This window comes from Carassius gibelio, chromosome A1, assembly GCF_023724105.1.
Source record: "Carassius gibelio isolate Cgi1373 ecotype wild population from Czech Republic chromosome A1, carGib1.2-hapl.c, whole genome shotgun sequence".
Classification (NCBI taxonomy): Eukaryota; Metazoa; Chordata; class Actinopteri; order Cypriniformes; family Cyprinidae; genus Carassius; species Carassius gibelio.
The window spans coordinates 3,671,852-3,692,600 of NC_068371.1; the positions used below are offsets into that span (position 1 = coordinate 3,671,852).

At 35.2% G+C, this 20,749-nt stretch overlaps 2 protein-coding genes across 2 annotated transcripts in view; both read left to right on the forward strand.

Annotated features, from left to right (window-relative positions):
• The first annotated feature begins 1,530 nt into the window (after nt 1-1,530).
• On the forward strand, nt 1,531-10,970 carry LOC127958349 (neuronal acetylcholine receptor subunit non-alpha-3). Its single transcript, XM_052557226.1, has 6 exons — nt 1,531-1,876; nt 5,383-5,534; nt 6,854-6,898; nt 6,975-7,084; nt 7,811-8,714; nt 9,810-10,970. The coding sequence occupies exons 1-6, from the start codon at nt 1,816-1,818 to the stop codon at nt 9,936-9,938; spliced, it is 1,401 nt and encodes a 466-aa protein (XP_052413186.1). The 5' UTR covers nt 1,531-1,815; the 3' UTR covers nt 9,939-10,970.
• A 4,980-nt stretch (nt 10,971-15,950) lies between these two features.
• The window catches only part of LOC127958430 (neuronal acetylcholine receptor subunit alpha-7-like), a 36,734-nt gene continuing 31,935 nt past the window's right edge, over nt 15,951-20,749 (forward strand). Inside the window, exon 1 of the mRNA XM_052557332.1 lies at nt 15,951-16,094. Coding sequence (XP_052413292.1) covers nt 16,022-16,094 — 73 coding nt within the window. The 5' untranslated portion in view covers nt 15,951-16,021. The remainder of the gene's footprint in view (nt 16,095-20,749) is intronic.

The following is a 20,749-nucleotide window of genomic DNA, read 5'->3' on the forward strand; positions in this document are numbered from 1 at the left end:
GTGTATAGTCCACGGTATAGCCTTAGAGCCTGTGTTTCCCCGGCAGACTTCTGCCTTCCCAATAAGGTTTTTAATCACCTCAAATTTCTCCATATACTCCTAAACGGATGCTATATGTGTATTTGCCCCCGAGACCTCCTTTGGGAAGGATGGGGCTTCCGCAGCATCCCTGTTCCAAGCAGAACGGGTACATTTTCCCAGTCTTATCCAAACAAACCCAGTGAGGTAGTGCTTTGACAATGGTGAGTTGAACTACTTGTTCTGAGCCCTGGCCTTCACCTAATAGGGGTGCAGGCGGCTCACACAGGGCACCAGAAGGGGCAGGAACCATGGCGCATTTGTAGATCCCATTTTGCGTCGGTCATTGACGTGGCATCGAGAGTGACCAACTGAAAGGGAACGTCTCAGTTAAGTATGGTAACCCTCATTCCCTGAAGGAGGGAACGGAGATGCCATGTCCCGTCACCATGCTAAAACCTGGTATGCATTGCACCTGCTGCCTTCTTATACTCACGCTGTGATCAACGGCAGCTGGATGCAGTAATTGCATGCCAATGTGCATCGGCTCGTTTAGTTTACACTCAAAGATTGGTCTACCGAAGCGATATCCCATTTTGCGTAGGTCACCGACGTGGCGTCTCCATTCCCTCCTTCAGGGAACGAGGGTTACCATACGTAACCAAGACGTTATTTTCATCCGTTACAGCTCGTTAGCTCTACCATTCTGCCCGCTTCATATCAGACACAGAGATGAAGCAGAGGAAAAAGATCACATTTATTTTAGATAATGAATTATTACATTTATTTGAATTAATTATCGATTGATTGATTGACCAATCAAGAGAGAGAAAAGGAGGGAGAGATGAGAGTTGTAAGTGTTTCTGTGCTCCTGAGTGCTTGTGTGTACACAGCGTGATCTTTGACCTCTCTCTCTCTCTGTGTGTGTCCGAGTGATGTGTGTGTGTGTGTGTGGGGGGGTGTATTCGTCTACTACAATGAAAGCAGTGCATTAATATAAAACAGTGATTAAACTGACTTGAAACTACCTGTGCATTAAACGGTTTTAATGCATACCTGCCAGCCAATCAGAATGGAGTATTCAGACAAACCATGGCATACAAATATACATACAAATATATTAGTTACAGTACATTTATAATGAAGACATATTTGCATCAATTCAAATATAAAAAATAGTGCATTGGGACACAGCTCATGACATTATTAATACCACATTAACATATGCATATTAGATTATAGAATGGCAATACCAGTTTATTTTATGCACATATTCCATAAAGTACATTATTATATCAAATCATTATTTTATGTCTTTCATAGCACAGTTGAGATTCAAATGAATGAAATGTGAATAAAAAATTAAACATTGTTTTTGCCTATACATGCTTTTTCATGTCTGTTTTTTATTTATAACTTAGTCCTGGCGTCCTCTACAAAGGACATAGAGTAAAATATGAATAGAATTTCTTATTTTGGTTGAGGATGTCCGTATGTTTATCCCCTCCCCTCGCTCTCTAGCGCTCATCTGGCCCTGCTCCGCTGCAGCTGCTCGGTCAACGAATGGCATCTTTCTCGACATCACGGGGCTGAAAACCCCACTCCGCTGATGATTAATTTATAGCTTTAACACACAGCAGGTTGCAGAAAATCTGATCGTTTTCCAAAACGGCCCGGTTTCCAGCCATATGAATAAAAAAACAGTATACCCCGTTTTTTGTCGATGACAGGGACTCGCTATTCAACCAGCATGAAATAATTCTATTGCATGAAGGAATTGGAGCCGGGAAAGACAGCATGAAGTTACAAATCTCCGGTCTTTTGCTCGTAACTGCAGTAGCCTATGCAACGATAGAAGGTGAGTAACCTACTGCACTTGACACTGATTATCTTTAAGAGTTCTCCTGCATTTCTCCGTGTGCGGTTGCATATTTATTTACTTGTGTATATTATCCAATAGCCTATATGTGACCTAAAATGTTTATTTAGACGAATTCATAAATTCCCAGAAAGCATCCAGTGCATTCAAGCATTGTAAGCCGTTTTATCTTGTGCGTTCATGCCTGCAACAAATGAAAGATACAAAAGAATTCCGCTCGTTTAATTTACGCTTATTGCTTGGCTTCTAGCGCCCTCCACTGGCTCTCTGAGTGTCGCGTGCGACCAGCTTTACTGGTTTTCCAACATGCATTTAGGACCAGTTTAAGAGAAGATTTTTCACATTGATTGCCATGTGTCACACTGAAGCATTAATGCAAGAAAATGTGTTTTGTTTGGGTTTGGCATAGTGTTGAGGCAGTGAGAGCCTTCATCTGCAGCTTTAATCAGAAAATGGAGCCGCTGGACTGGATTTTCATATATCTTACTTGACATCTCTCTTTCTCTCTCTCTCTGCTCACTGATGTGGAAGAAGTTGTTTAATCAAGGGAAATTGCAATCAAATTTGGCATTGATAGATAAACTGAATTGCAGTTGTGTTGTAAAGGAAATCTGATATGCTGTTTTATATCAGTAACACAAGGCCTGTTTAGGCGATAGTACAGCTGCAATCTTGTTAATCAGCATGGCATATGCTGAATAATATTCTCATGCTGATATTCACTACAACAGCTTGACTTTGAGTGTGATGTTAATTAAAAAAAAAAAAAAAAAATCCTACAAGTAGTTAAAATCAAGTAACTTTTTAATTGTTATTATGATAATCTGTAATGACATTTTTTATGCATTTAGCATTGGATTTTATCCTAAGCGACTTACTGGTGCATTCAGGCTAACAAATTTTAACACGTGTATCATGTGTTCCCTGGGAATCGAACCCACAACTTTAATGCAATGCTCTACCACTTGAGCTACAGGAACACTAATTAACATTAACATGCTTATCTTTTGAATTTACCCTAAATTTACCTTTTACCCGTAAAAGACCAGAGCAGATGGTTTGCTGTCGGGGAGGACAAGAGGTCATCTGTTCAAATTTTTAAGCCAGTGACTAATTAGGTTACGTCTGTGAATTTTGTCCACCTATGCAAATAAAGCCAAGATTTTTCATGATATTTAATTTGATACTATAAGAGGGAAATAATGTCATTTTACATAGAGTTAATAAAAATACACCATAGCAACAGATTAATTCAATTGACTGAGAGCGTTAGTCATAGTTCGTTTTTTTACACTTTGTGTAGATATGACCTAAGAATTGCAGTATGCTTGAGTACATTAAAGTGGCTTTGAATATCCTGATGCAATTGGCAGTAATCTTACTTCTATTAAGGAGAAAAGGAACTCATTAACACAATGAATGAAGAACCAGCAACCTCTTGCATAATCCTAAGTGTTGCTGTTACCTTGAAGTAGGTTTGTACACACTTCAGAATGCACAAACACACTCTTTCTGTTTTTCACACTCTCTCATGCACCCTCCTCCCCTTTATTATCTTTTGATTTACACGCCCCTGTCTGCTCCCTGGTTGGTGGGATCATAAACCCAGGAGAGATGGCCTTCCCTTCACACGGTCTTTATTTATGATGTAATTTCATATACTTGCTGTAGCAAGACCCACAGCCCTGCAGAGCGGGAAAAACAGCTTCCCCAAGCCAAGCAGAGAAGCCTTTTGCTTGGGGATGACCGACTGCGCTGAGGAAGGAAGCAGAGCTGGTCATTCAGCAATGATGGGCATAACATCCTGTAAAAACGTCATTAATGTGGAGGAGCTGGATTGCTGTGCCACTAATGGTGGCTTACAGAAGAATTTTATGAACAACCCCAACCTCCAAATGCACACACTCAATTTTTATTTAATGGAACGTATTATTGTTCTTTAAATACACACACGTAAATATACATTGTTAAATTTACTTTATAAAATAATTAAATTATATATATATATATATATAATATTACACTAAATTATTGTGTATTTAGAATATATTGACCTAAAATAGAATTATGAATTATACTGTATAATGGAATTATGAACTCTCAGTTCATGCATGAATGTTCTGGAAGTACTCTGAGTAACAATATTCATGCTGAGAATTACATTTTCAAATTGTATTATTCTGCAACTCAACCAATCAGAAATATATTTTTTTAAGAAAGCAGCCTATTATCTGTAAATGCCCCTTTTTTATTTATTTGTTGTCACGTACCCATGTCTGAAATAGTGCAGACATATTTATTTACTATTAAATAGAATGTCAATGGGTAGCATGTACAATTTTTACGATAAGAAAAGCATTTGGCAGACAGATAAAAACCAGCAAATTGAAAATGGAATTTAAAGTCATAGTTCACAATAAAATTAAAATTATTGTTGTTATTTACTCTCAAAATAAATTAAACTTTCATTCATCTTTTAAACACAAATGTTAATTATTATTATTATTAGTATTATTATTTTAATTATCACATATATTTTTTACATCCATTGAAAGTCTACATAATCAATATTTTTTGGCTTCCAAAAGTACATAAAAACATTATAAACGCTATCCATATGAAGCAAACAGTTCAATTCAAGTCCTCTCAAGAGACATGATCACTTTAAATGATTTAGGTTTTTATTCACATATAAACATTTATAAATGCACATACATTATAAATTCACAAGAACAAACCTCTTTGTCTTATGGTTTTAAAATTGCATGAATAAATGATGACAGAATTTTAAATTTAGGTGACTTCAGTTTTTAAATGTTGCATTTAAAATAATTTAGCATATATATATATATATATATATATATATATATATATATATATATATATATATATATACATATATATATATATATATATATATATATATATATATATATATATATATATATATATATATATATATATATTAGTATTTATTTCATGTTACTAAATGAATTAAATCAAGAATTTTCAAAATATTGAAATGCATCTATATATATATATATGTTGGTGATACTCCTATGATACATAGTTCAGTCAGTGTATGTGTGTGTCATCAATGTGTACGGGCTCATCTTGTTGTCCTGATGCTCTCTGGAGTGTGCTTGTCTGAGGTCATCATGTCAAAGCAATGGTTGCGTCAGCAGAAGAAGCTCTGAGGAGCCTGGGCCAGCTGTCACTTCATGACTCTGTGCTCATCTAACACTCGTGGGAGAGTGTTTCTGAATTTAACCTGTGATTTCTCTAGACGGAAAATCAAATATGGACATACTTCCTACATAACCAGACAGAGACAGTATGTGAATGTATAGGCCTCTGCAGTACTGGTAATCAGCATGGTAGCTTTAGATTATGCTTTACCTTATCACCACATGCCACCTGAGGCTCTTGTGTCATTTTAGTTCCTTTTAATTGTTCTTAAATTAATCCAGCCTTAATCTCTCTAGCTCCTGAGGAGTTTGTCTCACTGGCTGAGATGGAGGACACGTTGTTGAGGAATCTTTTTCGGGGCTATCAGAAGTGGGTGAGACCTATCCTTCACGCCAACGACACGATTACCGTTCGCTTTGGTCTGAAGATCTCGCAGCTGGTGGATGTGGTGAGAGACACACACATTTGCACCACAACATCTGATCTTTAACAAAGTCACCAAATGCCTAATCAAATAGCACACAAACATTGATGCATCCTTCTGGAACACACACCGTGTAAACATGCAAGAAAAAAGTAGAAAAAAGTATGTGAATCCCAAGGCTTCTGACTTCTTCAGAAGCTTCTTAAAAACAGCTGTCTGAATGCTGTCAGTCGCTTTGCTGTTGTAAAAAACTCTGTTCCAAACGTGCATGACTTTATTTCTTCTGTTAAAGAAAAATATTAATAATAATAAAAAATGTTTGGAATGACGTGAGGGAGAGTTAATGATGATAGAATGTTCAGTTTTATAACTTTAACATATTTAATAACATAATAACATTTAAGTTTGTTTAGAAAGATATTGCATTGATTATAACAAAGTATACTGCAGTTACATAAAAAGGCATAACTTTACTGAAAGATTGATACAGAACTATGTTTGCATTTTAAATCTTGTGTAAAATGTGTCAAAATTCAAGTTTGCAGGTAGACCGTAGGCAGCGGATTTCCAATTTTTCAGATGCTTTAACCATAACACATTATTCTTCAAACCCAATTTCTGTAGCCCATAAATCATGCAGTAATGCACTGTACAGGAAGTGTGGGAGTAATTATGTCTTACTGCTTGAGCAGAGTTTCCCTTCCACTTTAACGTTTTGGTGGAAAGACTAAAAAAGGCATCTTCCATGGCTTTTGCATTTTTATAAACACATTTTTAAAAGTCATTAAATTTGCTTAATTATGTCAAAGTGCACTTAATTAGAGTGACAGTATGATGCTTTGTTGGAATTTAGTTTGAAGTAGTCTGAACATTGAGGATACAAATCAATTGGTTTGGGATTCAGCCACAATTTAAGTATAGTAGTTCTGCAGAGCCACCTACTGGTCATATCCTGGAATCAGCACTACATTGTGCTCACCTTGTTGTCTTCACTTGGCAGTGTGAATTTTCTGGCTGGTGGAACACTGAACACTGTGGGAACAATTGATTTTCATGCCATTCCTTAACAGTTAAATCTCAGTCTATTGGTTCCTATTCAGAGTCTGAATTTAACTTTCGAGTAACAAAGGACAAACGATACTATCTACTCAGCTGCATATATAAATAGTTGAGTTAATCATCTGTATGGCACAAGTAGGTCAAAGGTGAGAGATTTTTAGAGGCTTTGAGAGAAGTATTGCATTTTTGACACATGACAATTGGTCCGAGCTCATGTATGATGTGATGCACTTAAATCAAATTAGCAGCTATAGATATGGAACACCTTTCATTTTTCATTTCAGGATGAAAAGAATCAACTAATGACGACAAATGTCTGGTTGTGGCAGGTAACTCAAAGATCTTTTGCTTTAATTTTTAAGAATGTCCCCAAATATTTTCCTGATCCCGGTCTCTTTCCTGTAGGAGTGGACAGACTATAAGCTTCGGTGGAATCCGGAAGATTACGGTGGAATCACATCCATCAGAGTGCCCTCAGAAACCATCTGGCTACCAGACATTGTCCTTTACGAGAAGTATGTTTCATACATTTCCTGTATTAATGTCACAAAGGCATGCATTAAATAAACCCGTGAAACTAATTTTTATAAAAGTTTTGTTTGGCTTTATTTTTTATATGTCTTCATGACGTTTGAGATTCAGAATATCACATGACTTTTTGTGTGTCATTAACAGTGATCACGTAAGCTAAAAAAAACTTACATAAGCTAAACTTCTAGAATGTGTGCATCCTTGCAAAATCAAAATATATCTGTACTAAACCATCGTTTCAGAATTAGTGATAGAAGTTCTGACCGAAAAATTGACCAAAATATTGATGCTACGTGAATATAGATAGTACAATAATAATTAGCACCTTAGAATTACAGAATAAACATAAAAACGATTTTTTTTTTGTTACATTGTGTTATGTATCTTGGTTTCTTTTTTGTGCACTTGATCTGAAAAGCAGAGGTGACACACTATGTATTTATTCTCTCAAACGTTCATAATCATTGTGCCCTGCATACTCAGACAGATTTAGACTTGCTTTAAGTAAGCAACAACAACAAAAACAGCTTATATTCACTTCCTTTGATTTAACACGCCATCTTTTAACTTACCAATTGTGTTTTTATGAGACAAAAGATGTGAGCATGTATGTTGAATATGAAAAGTCAGTCTCCACCAGCATGGGCAATCAAAAACACACATTTTATAAAAAAATAAATATCATGTGTCCCTCTCTCCATCTTTCCTAGTGCTGATGGCCGATTTGAGGGTTCTCTGATGACCAAAGCCATTGTAAGGTTTAATGGTACCATCATGTGGACTCCTCCTGCCAGCTATAAATCCTCCTGTACCATGGATGTCACCTTTTTCCCCTTCGACAGGCAGAACTGCTCGATGAAGTTTGGATCGTGGACATACGATGGCACTATGGTGGACCTGACTCTGTTAGACGCATATGTAGACCGTAAAGACTTCTTTGACAATGGCGAATGGGAAATACTCAACGCCACCGGCCAGAGAGGAAGTCGGCGTGACGGCATTTACTCTTATCCTTACGTCACATATTCGTTCATTCTGAAACGTCTTCCTCTGTTTTACACACTCTTTCTCATCATCCCATGTCTGGGTCTGTCGTTTCTCACGGTTCTGGTCTTCTACCTCCCCTCGGATGAAGGAGAAAAGCTGTCCCTCTCCACCTCCGTCCTTGTGTCTCTCACTGTGTTTCTTCTTGTCATCGAAGAGATCATTCCATCTTCCTCTAAAGTCATTCCTCTGATTGGAGAGTATCTGCTTTTTATCATGATCTTCGTCACATTCTCGATCATCGTGACTGTGTTCGTCATCAACGTCCATCATCGTTCTTCTGCCACGTACCATCCAATGGCGCCGTGGGTTAAGAGTCTTTTCCTTCAGAGATTACCCAGACTGCTCTGCATGAGGGGACATACTGATCGCTATCAGTACCCAGACATCGAGCTGCGGAGCCCAGAGCTAAAACGAGGGATGAAGAAAGGGCAACAGAAGAGTGCCGGAGGAGGGCGAGGAGGGTTAAAGGAAGATGAGAATCAGGCCTGGATTGCTCTGTTGGAGAAAGCCACTCACTCAGTGCACTACATTTCCAGACACATCAAGAAGGAACACTTCATCAGAGAGGTGTTTAGGCTTTTTTGTTTTTTACATTTTAGAGTAAAGATTTGTTCATTCAGGACACTGTTTATACAGGACTAAGAGAAGTAAAAATACAATGAAGCAGCTGGTTATCAAATGATGAATTTGAAAATAAAAATAAATCAAATTGACAAAACAATAGATAAATTAACAAATATTTATGTTTTCAGTAACAATAAAACAATTCTAAACTGTAATATAAGCATGCAAACTTTCAAATCTGAGTCATTTAAACCAATTGCTTTGCAAATGGTTTACGGTTTCAAATCGTTTTCTTGAAACTTTGTTTTAAATTGATGAAAATGTTCTCATCCTCAGGCCATCCAAGATGTAAATGAGTTTGTTTCTTTATCACAACACAAATTTAGCATTTGCTTACAAATGGATCCTCTTGCAGTGAATGGGTGCCGTCAGAATGAGAGTTCAAACAGCTGATAAAAAAGTCATGACTCCAGTCAATTAATTGAAGCTTTAAATTAAATCTGAAATGAAATCAAATTCCATTTAAAAAGAAGTGTCTGCATAAGGTTTTTCGTATTATTAATTTGTATTATTTGTATTAGTGTAGTGTATTATTAAATTCTAGACTCATTTTCTTAAATCACGTGACTTGGTGAGTTTGATACATGCTCAGGTGAACTGATTCGAAACAAAAGATTCACGAATATTTCCAAGCCTGAAGCAGTATTTCAAAAGCGCCCATCACTTAGACTCACCGTTTTGACAATATAGCCACCTGCAAAGGCAAAAGTGGTTGGAGATATAAAATGTTAATTTAATAATGTTTTAGAAAAGTATTGCTTTTACATGAACATTTAAAAATGTGCAGCAAATTAATCACCAAGAAAAAAAAAAAAAGAAAAAAAAAAAAAAATATATATATATATATATATATATATATTATTTCAGATTTAAAAGAGGTCAAAGATTTAATTGTGAAATAAAAAGTAGTGCAAATTAAGACAAACATATATCCCGTGTGCTTATTGTCTGGGACAGTTCAATGTTAGAGGTCGTCTATGAAAGGTGAAAAAGCAATTCAATGACTAGCTGTGTATTTGTGTCTTGTTTGTCTCTCAGGTTGTTCAGGATTGGAAGTTTGTGGCTCAGGTATTGGACCGGATCTTCCTCTGGGTCTTTCTTACAGTTTCTGTGCTTGGGACCATCCTCATCTTCACCCCAGCTCTGCACATGTACCTCAGCACATAAAAAAAACAGCCTACCAAATCTCCTTTACCCTCGACAACATTCTTATGACCCCTCTGAAATATATAGTTCCCACAATATCACAGGAATCCTTCTAAACGTCATTTTCTGACCTAGCCACATCTGTAATCCTCCTAAAATTCAGCTCCTAGCTCTCCTTTCAACTGTGAAAAAAAAGTCAAACTTTTAAAACATTTTCAGCCCGTTTAACACATAACTAAGAATCATCTTATGAAGTTGGGGTTGTTTGGATTTGTGTAATCTCTCCAAATGGGTCATGGGTTTAAAGATCTTTAATAATTTGACTTTACTGTGATGTAAAAGGTGTAACCACATCTTTATCTTTTATTTATTTAGGTTGGGTAAAAATTGTGTCAGTGTTCATTTACGTTATATTTTACAGTAATATTTTATCATTCCGGTCATTAGGAAACAAACCTATTCAATAGATTAAAATTTCAATCTGTATGCAATAAATATTTATTTTTTACACTATACAGATATTACTCTGGATGATGATAGCATGGAGAAGATTAGTAGATTGGATAGTAATTATGTGAAATTATAACAGTATCTCTATTATTGGGACAGGTTCCTTACTGTACAGTCTTGCATATATTGTCCTAGTTTTTAGTACTGTTAAATGCATGTAGTATCATGCCTTTGGATGACAGTATGCATATGTAAATGTTATGCAGATGAGGCCATGCATAATACAAAGTGCATGTGTATGTATCTACAATCTTCCACAATCTGGGATTTATAAAAAAAAGACATTTACACAGATGCATATACTGTATGGTGCATATATGGATTTATAAATCTCAATATCTCCCATTTGTGCTTATAGGATGAAGTCTACACCACATGTTAAACATTCTTATCCCTAAATCCTTGGAGATACTGTCGCTGATTCAAGTGGGAGAGATTACTTGATCACAGCTTGTGTTTGGCATCATAAGCAAGGACTTTATTATGATATCCATCTTTATTTCTGTTGATTCACACTGGTCAGTAAATGGAAATGTCATTGTATCAGTTTTTTGTTGCTTGAATGTCTAACATGTGTTTCATGTAAATAACCTTGTAAGGGATCTGATCACGTGTCTTTTACTCTGCACCACAGTGTCACATTAGAAACATGTAATGACATCATATAGTCCCTCTCTAAACCATTTCTATTTTTACTGATGACACATATATTAATGTCAACATGAAAACTCATTGTACATGATTCATCAGGCTCTTCCTCTCCAAAGACTTCAGAATATGATTACAGAAGGAATGAGTGAATATCGTTTCATGTTGCCTTTTGGGTTCAAGTATGCATTTAATTTCTACATCCCTGAATGCTGCTTTCGTATTGCATCGAAGATAAATTATTAAACTGTGGTATAGTATTTTCACTCAAGAACAAATTTCACTCAAAAAAAATGCCAGTGAATATCACAAATAATTACAGAAATACGGCAAGCAACACAAATATAAACAAGTAGAAAGTCTGAAATAGTTTTGTCTTGTTTACACTCTAATAATCTTCGTTTTATTTACAATTTCAATCATTTTTAGAGTGTGTATATTGGACTTATATGCAATGCAATAATTTAATAACAGAAATCCCTAATTTACATAATTGGTAAGAAAAAAATTTATACTAAGAGACTGTTATTTGAATGAAAAACCAATGTCACACATGGCATTCTGAGAATGTATTTTTACAGTTTTTCAATGTTTAAAGATGACTTTTCTTTTACTTCCAAAAAACTGTAAATGTAAGAGCGGGACTATTTTACAGGAAAATTATATGAAGTCCCATTAGACTTAGTACAGTTTTTTTTTTTTTTTTACCATCAACCAGCCAACAGGTTTTACCATAGGTTTTTACAGGGAATAAATAAGAGGCTTTATTTATAAAGCGCCTTTCCAGTGCTCAAGGATGCTTTTCAGTAAAACTTGAAGAGATGTAGATGAGGCTCTAGGCCTGTGCAACAGATTTTGTATGCAAGGTTCAGGGCTTCCTAATAGTTTCAAATCACAGTAGATTGGGTTTATTTTTAAAGGATTTGTTTTACATAATAAATGGATGGATGCATTGTTCTAATAATGCAAAATGCAGCCTTAGAGGATGCCACAAAAGTCTTCTCCTGTGAAAAATGGATGCAAATGCATACGTGGCCTGTCTTTTAATTGAAACTAACTTAAATCAGGCAACCTCAGCTCTTGAGTAGCCTGACTTCATCTTCTCCTCTTAATTCTTAATACTCATAACAACATTTCCAACAGATGGCAGCATATTCCACTCTAATGACACTGGTGCAATAACATTCATCGTTATGACCAGCATCCGTCGTGAAGGAATGTTAATGAATCTGGTTAAAAATAAAACTTGTGTGGTTTACTGAGATAACACACTACAGTGCAAGTAGTTAAGCTAACCTTCTGCTCTCATTCCTGGTCTGATCTGTTCCGGTATGACTGATATTTACGAGTTGTGCAGTTCTAATGTAATGTCTTCAAGACATTAAGTAAGTTGGTAAGTTCTCTTTTATTGGCCCTTTAGGAGAAATTTGTTATAAGCAACCAGGAGAGCAGATCCAAACAACACACACAATAATAAAATAAAATACACCATTCCGAAACATATATAATTCCCACACAATCATAATAATACACTAACATTACATGTTGCCCATCTCATCCACAGAACAATTTCAATCACTTCAGTTATTCGAAAATTCAGTAATTATGAATAACAGAACTGCATTTATCAGGAAAGCAACAACCAATTGAATATTATTTCTCTATATATTTTGATGCTTTATTCAAGTGTTTTTGAGTGATTCAATAGTTTGTCAATAGTCGTAACATGAAAGCTGAAATGGAATCAGTGTCATCTGCTAAAGGTAGCAAACTCAATTCATCTGAAGGGACATCATCATGCCAGTCTGTATTAACACAGAACATATAACATCTCAGTGTAATGTCTTTATTTAACTAAATCTATATAAAATGCACTGTGTGCTCTGGGCTGTCTCATTCATTAAGTTGTATAAATGTATAAAAAATAATAATGCATTTCATTTAAAGTGAAATCAGGGTTGCTGTTAAGCTGTTATTTCCACATGCATCTCTTCTCTTTGAGTTGACTGAGGGTCAGAAAAGTTCAAGTCTGTTCCTCTTTTTTTCTACAGCTTTTTTTCTTCTGCTGTCCTCCAATCTTCAGAGCTTTAACTCCAATCTTCTGAACACTCGTATTCTTCCTCATATAATGAAAGGTGAGAGAGTGAGAGTGTAAAAGAGAAAGATATGGAAACCTTGATAGTGTGCCTTCTAGGGTCTTCCCAGAGGTTATTAGGGTCTTTTAATATAAATCTGAGCCTGTAATACTTCCTATAATTGCTATCTCTGGTTCTCTCCTTGTACACATGAGGTGTACCTTTTCCATTTACTTTGATGTTTAAAATGTCATTCTAAAAAAAAAAAACAGTTTGGGGCTATAATCTATTACAAAAAAATAGTTTTGAAGGATTCCATATTAATAACATCTATAAATATAAAGTGTTCTAATATAAAATATTCTAAATTTATACAAGTATTTAAAAAATTATGAAAGTATGATGATTTTAAAAAGATTTATCATAAAACTAAATCTTTTGATTGCTTGATGAATGTATAGAAACTTTTTACATTTTACCCATCATTGAAAACAATTTCACACATTATACTGCTTGAGGTTACAGTCTCGCAAACATCCAGATCATATATGCCTTTATAGTGATCTGCACTTTGCAGCCGTATGATTTGCAAACAGATTCATCACACACTGGTGCTTCAGCAGACGTTCATTCTCACACAGGACTATGACTGAGAGAGCAAGACATTAAATCTGACAGTCCCCAAAACCCTGTCGGTGGCAGACACCAGTGTATGACCTCTCCCACTTCTCACGGCATCCACAAGATTTGCACAACTGTCTCTCAGCATCAGACGAGAGCAGAGAACAGTTGGTGCCTCACGCACCATCAGCTCCACTCAGAGAGCATGAACTAACTTTTGTGCTACTGTTCTCGTCTTGTCAGAGTCACAGGTCATTTAATCTACCCTTACTGGCATGTAGCCTACAGCCATGGAAATCTTGCATCCGGTTGAATACAATTATAATTTACTGAACATTTCCTTTAGCCATAAAATGCATCATTGGAGGTTAGAAAAATAGATTTAATTGGAGAAATTGAAATATCACACTTTTCGTTGATTCTGAAATGTCTTGTGGTGTTCTGAAAGGTCTCGTTTTAACCTATTAACTAAATATAATATGTGATAAGCAGGTTTTTGTTTATTTATTGCATGTGAGGACTGTGATTATACTTTATTAGACAGAGAATGCATTGTATTCCTTAAATCGTGAATGCATTTGCATTCCACATCCATAATATTGCATTATCCAGTGAAAAAGTAGCTTGTTTAATTAAATCAGAAAAGAAATAGACAGATTTTTTTTTTCCACATTTCAGAAAAAAAGGGATTTCTTCTCAAATCAGTGTCTAAACAACAAGTTCTCATTGTGACTTCGGAATAGTTCACATCTTTGACCTTCAAAAACAATAAAATAATAATAAAATTAAATTTAAGGGGGGGGGGGGTGAAATGCTCGTTTTCACTCAATATCCTGTTAATCTTGAGTACCTATAGAGTAGTACTGCATCCTTCATAACTCCAAAAAGTCTTTAGTTTTATTATATTCATAAGAGAAAGATAGTCTGTACCGATTTTTTCCGGAAAAACAGGACCGGCTGGAGGCGTGACGTGTGGGCGGAGCTAAAGAATCACGAGCGCGAATAGGCTTTTGCATTGAGAGCGTTTGGAAGTTGTGACATTACCATGAGGAAAAAACCATCATCCAAAACAAACCATGGCTCACAGTCAGATTCAGCCGTTTATTTATGATCCAGAATCAGATCCTGAAATTGAACAAGAGCAGCATCAGCAACGACGTCTCTATGTGGTATGTACTGAAACTGTATATATTTGCTTAGCTGGCTTTGGAAAATGACTAAGTTCCACTTTGTCATCTTTTTTTTTTTTTTTTTTTTTTAAGCTGTACATGTGAAAAAGTGCAGTTTGATGACAACATTGCATGTTGTTTACTTGATGTGCTTAAGCGCTGATAGCTAAGTTAACAACACAGAGATATTTGAAGCAGTTTTACTCACCGCCTGCGGTTCCAACACACGATCGTGACCCTTTTTCCTTGGGACTGCATTATCTATCCTTAAGAAATAAACGATGTGCAAATCCGGCTCCATCGAACGTCACACAGACCCGTACTCGAAAAAAACTTTCGGAAACTTGTGACAAACCGGAAGTAGTATTTTGGGAACAAAAATACTCCTTCAAACATACAACTTAATTTTTGAAACTTTGTCCATGTTTAGCATGGGAATCCAACTCTTTAACAGTGTAAAAAACTCAGTATGCATGAAATAGCATTTCACCCCCCCCCCCCCCTTTAAAAAAATTGAACTAGAGGAATGTAATACTTCAGACTTAGTGCCCCATCACAAACACCTCATGATGCGCTCGGGCTGCAAACTCATATTTATAAATCCTCACTGAACCAAATAATGATCCATGAAGAACACTGCTCATTAAGAGCTATTTAAATCACGGGATTCAATACTTTACATTTAGATTTCACAAGCATCATGTCGCGCTTTCAGCATATTATCCTCAGTGAATGAAATGCTATTCAGATGGCGTCTTTACGCATAATATAAGAACGGTGCCAGTGCCATCAATCGGGTATGTAGTGTTATGCATAGTAATGAGACTCTTGGCTGACAGTTAATAATCAGCATGGCATGCTGATTATAAACAGACTGCTATTGCATTGCGGTCAAAAATGTGTTTCAGAAATTAAAGCAAAGGGAGAGCGAGAGTGTGTGTGTGTGTGTGTGTGAGAGAGAGAGAGAGAGAGAGAGAGAGAGAGAGAGGGCAAGTGCTACTTATCTCAGCACACAGCTCAGATGCTGACAGACTAAAGTTTCGTCGGCTTGTGTGTATAAGGACAACTTCCCATTACATGAATGATGGGGAATCAAAGATATTTTGGAATTCTACACCTTGGATTTTTTATATGGATGTCATTTTGTATTAAAGGTAGGCTTTTTTTCATTATTTTATTTATTCATTTATTTGCTAAGGTTATTTGCCTTTCACAAAATTGACGTAGATTTGTAATCGAAAAAGTTAACTCCGTGAAGGTGCATCATATGAGGTTATTTTCCTTCTGTGTTGTTGAAAGTGTAAAGTAAGACAATGCTGAGTTATTAAAAACGAGGATTGGTAATTTCACTGTATAAAAATATGAGCAAGCTTGTTTATCTTTGTGTAAGCTTGTAAGAGTGTCTGTGTGCGATTTGCCTTGCAGCATCTCGACCTCTTAATACCCCTAACATCTGGTACTATCGCACTGAAGCATGAGCACTGTCAAAAATAGTGCACAGCATCCTTAGGTCTGCTTGCTAACACGCCAGTGTGAGACGGGACGAAAGACATGTTTTACGACCTATAAGTTTAGTGTATTATGGGTTAACTCACTGCACGAGTGTATGAGTATGCGCGCGCATCAAGTGCTTATCGATGCACGACCTCTTTTCGATACTTTCAATTAACGCCTCGCGCAATAAATCTGTTCTCGCGAGTGATGTTGATCTGAATGACATTTAACATTGATTACCTTTAAAAAATTGCGAGTTAGTTCCTAAATCTCTTAGCTGACAGAAAATAATTTAAAAAATAACCAAAGCATCAACCTTTGTGTGTAAACACAGACATGCAGACTGATACAAACAGTGAAACAACCCATGGCTGTTGGACTGAATTAAATCAGGTCTCTTGAAACATCACTCAGCCAATCAAATTTGTGGAATGGAACTACCTTTGTATAGTCCACCTCTCTTACACATTAGCATTAGAGCTGGAACTGCTCTGAATAATAACCTGTCAAAGAGATAACTTGTTACATGTGACTTTTTGGATAAATAACATTCCGTTACTGATCATGAAGGTGGGATCTTGGTGTACTTTAATTTCCCTTACAGCTATTAAAGTTCCTTGATTGATTTTGTCTGGACATTTCGGTGTGTGTGGCTTTCACTTCTTGCCATTTAAGGTCTGGGATTCCCTTAAAACTATTTACAGAGGTCATGCACACTCATTGCCTTTAATATTTCAGCTAAATTACTTCAGTTTATGACTTTGGTCAGCTCTGTGTCAAATATGGAAATATTGTAAGGCTGAGTTTGCAGATTTCTTTAAAAGGTACAGTTGCACTTGGACCACTGTTGTCTGATATCTCGAGACCAAAACAGCATGGGCATTTTCCATTGGCAGAAATGTCATTTTATTTTACATTCTGACAATATTCACAGCACACATCACGGCCATCATGAAGGGTTAGAATTTATACCATGACCTTAAAATCCCATAGACCAGCTGCTTACACTGTTTGGATGAGAGAAAATGTCAGCATGAGAGATGGCAGTCATATGTTTTGCATCAGTAACATGTGAACTCATAAAACCTAGACTTGAACTCTTGAACAGTGAACCATGACCTCATCATCAGATTAGTAATGCAACTCACTGACTGTACCAATATTCAAAATCACACACACACAAAAAAAACATTAATCCATCCCTTAGCTTCATCGAATCTGGAAGCGTTTCTTCTATGTATTGGAACAAAGATGCAATGATTTGCTTTATTCAGAAGCTGAAGCATCTGACCCAAAGAGCAAATTAATGTTCCTTAAAAGGCTATTTTTTTTTTTTTAAACTGGAATGGATTCTAATTTCAGTCACTTACATGTTTCATTAACACATAATCCTTTCTGGATTAAAATCTAAATTATATTAATTATTTATATCAGCTTCTGTGAGAAAAAGGCTATAAATGATTTGCTGCCTGCAGCATCCTAACATGCGAAATAGCCTACTAGTCGGGACTCCTTTATGTTTACATACGTGATGTAATGATGCAAAGACGAACAGTGGCATGCATGTATTTCTCACGAAAACCGACCAGTACCACTCAAATTAGAACACATTATTACAGTACAAGCATACGGTTATGAATCTGGCTAAAGCAAGGAGACAGATTTGAACACTGGCTGGTTTTCTAGGCCTACTTGCTAAAAACAAATTATCAAAAAAACTTACAGACTGCAGCTTTAAATGTATGTGGCATTTCTGCCATTGAAAAAAAAAATCTAATTTACTTAATGTTTACTTTCAGGGAAAAAAAATGGTGTAGAAACAATTTTCACATGTATTTTTCTATTGAAGATTATTTCTTCCATGACAATTACCATTTTTATATTTCAATATTTATCAAGAGAGAAATTCAGAGTTTGTATCTTGCAATTCTGCAACATTTGTGAAATAAAATGTTGTGATTACTTCATCTTATAGTATACATCTTTGTATACTACTTTTATTACATGAGACGTGAGACAACAACCGAGACAACATAAAGAGAATTAAGTTTTTGGTTTAAAAGTGCATTAACAGTAAAAGTGCATTTTGAAGCTGATGTGCTTAATTTGGCAAAAACATTCCACTAGTGGTATATTGAAGGAAAGGTTTTGGCAAAGGCATTTTTGTGTCTCTCTGTGCACATACAGTGACTGTTCTGTATGCAATCGTCACTTAATGCAAGCAGCAATTGGTAGCCAGTAGATTGAGACAAAGAAAGGAGTAACTTAAACTCTCTTGGGGTTGTTGAAGGCCAAGTGTATACCGTCATCTACATTGATCATTTTCAAAAGTTGATTGTGCATGTAAGGAAAAAGCATTGCAGTTGTCAGCCAAGATAGGAAAGATTTGATTTTCCTAACATTTTAGAACAGATGTTCCCAAACTTTTTTATGTTTGGATTCACCAAGATCTTTTAGAGGGTTTATTATTGTTTCACATACACATGTACAGAAACTATTGTATGGAAGATGCATGGATATAACTGCACAAACTTAGCATCTCATATTCACCTTAAATCATTAATTACCAGTTTACTAATTAAGTACTATTTTTTGAGTACATTCAAATACAGAAAAAAATATATATGTGATATCAAGGTTAATTTATAAACAATGATTATTAACAAAAAATGTGCCTGAAAATATAAGTCATGTAACGCACATGACTTATTTAGTGTTCTGTTATTGTTAATAAATGATCAATAAAAATATAATAAAATAAAACAATGTCCATTCAATAAATGCATTCCTATGAATTTTTTAAATATTTTTTATGACTATATACATTTTTAACATACAGTACAGACCAAAAGTTTGGAAACATACTATTTTTAATGTTTTTGAAAGAAGTTTCTTCTGCTCATCAAGCCTGCATTTATTTGATCAAAAACTCAGAAAAAACAGTAATATTGTGAATTATTATTACAACTTAAAATAATAGTTTTCTATTTGAATATACTCTAAAAAAATAATTTATTCCTGTGATGCAAAGCTGAATTTTCAGCATCATTACTCCAGCCTTCAGTGTCACATGTAACATCAGTCGATCACATGATCATTTAGAAATCATTCTAATATTCTGATTTATTATGTGTGTTGGAAACAGTTCTGCTGTCTGATATATTTGATCAATAAAAGGTTAAAAAGAACTGCATTTATTCAAAAAAAAAAAAAATCTAATAATATATATTCTCAAAATATATTTTCTTTACTATCACTTCTTATCAATTTAACACATCCTTGCTGAATAAAAGTATTGATTTTATTTTTAAAAAAAAAGAAAGAAAAAAAAATTACTGACCCCAAATTACTGACCAGTAGTGTATATTGTTATTACAAAATATTTATATTTTAAAAACATAGCTTCTTTTTTTTTTTTTTTTTTTACTTTTTATTCATCAAAGTGTCCTAAAAAAGTATCACATGTTCTGAAAAAATATTAAGCAGCAGAACTGTTTCCAACTTTGATAATGAATCATCATATTAGAATGATTTCTAAAGGATCATGTGATAATGATCCTAAAAATTCTGCTTTGCATCCCAGAAATAAATGATAATTTAAAGTATAATGAATTTAAAAATAATTATTTTAAATTGTAATAATATATCACAATATTACATTTTTTTCTGTATTTTTGATCAAATAAATGCAGGCTTGATGAGCAGAAGAAACTTCTTTCAAAAACATTAAAAATAGTAATGTTTCCAAACTTTTGGTCTGTACTGTATGTTGTTTCCACATTAATGCTATTGCCATATTTGGTGTGATTCATTACAAAAAATCTGTTTGATTAATTATTCGATTTTTTTTTAAATCGATCTACAGCCCTATACTTCTACCACCTTACCCTTGATCTTAGCCAGAGCTGAAAAATCTGAAAGCGATGATTTGTTGCAAAAGTGTTGAAGTTAATGTACTGTAAAGCTAATATTTCACCCTCTAAATAACGTGTGTCCTTATGTAGGCACTAGAAAACAGCATGAGAATAAAGGATTAGAGACTTTCTTCAGCCCTGTTGTGTCTCCTCGGTCCGCTTTAGCCCAGTACTGCCATTACTGAATGAATTCATTGGGAAAGCGTGCTTTGTTTAGCCCTTTCCCCCTTCTATATCTTGTTTTTCATCAGGGAAAGAGTGGCGTGATAGCAATTCATCTTTTAAGCCAGATGTTCATCACTAATCTGGACTATAACACAATCCTACAGAGCGTGAGCTGACCCATTTATTCCACAGGGATTTTCTCTGTCTCTTTCTTTTTTCCTCATGTGCTTTTTTTC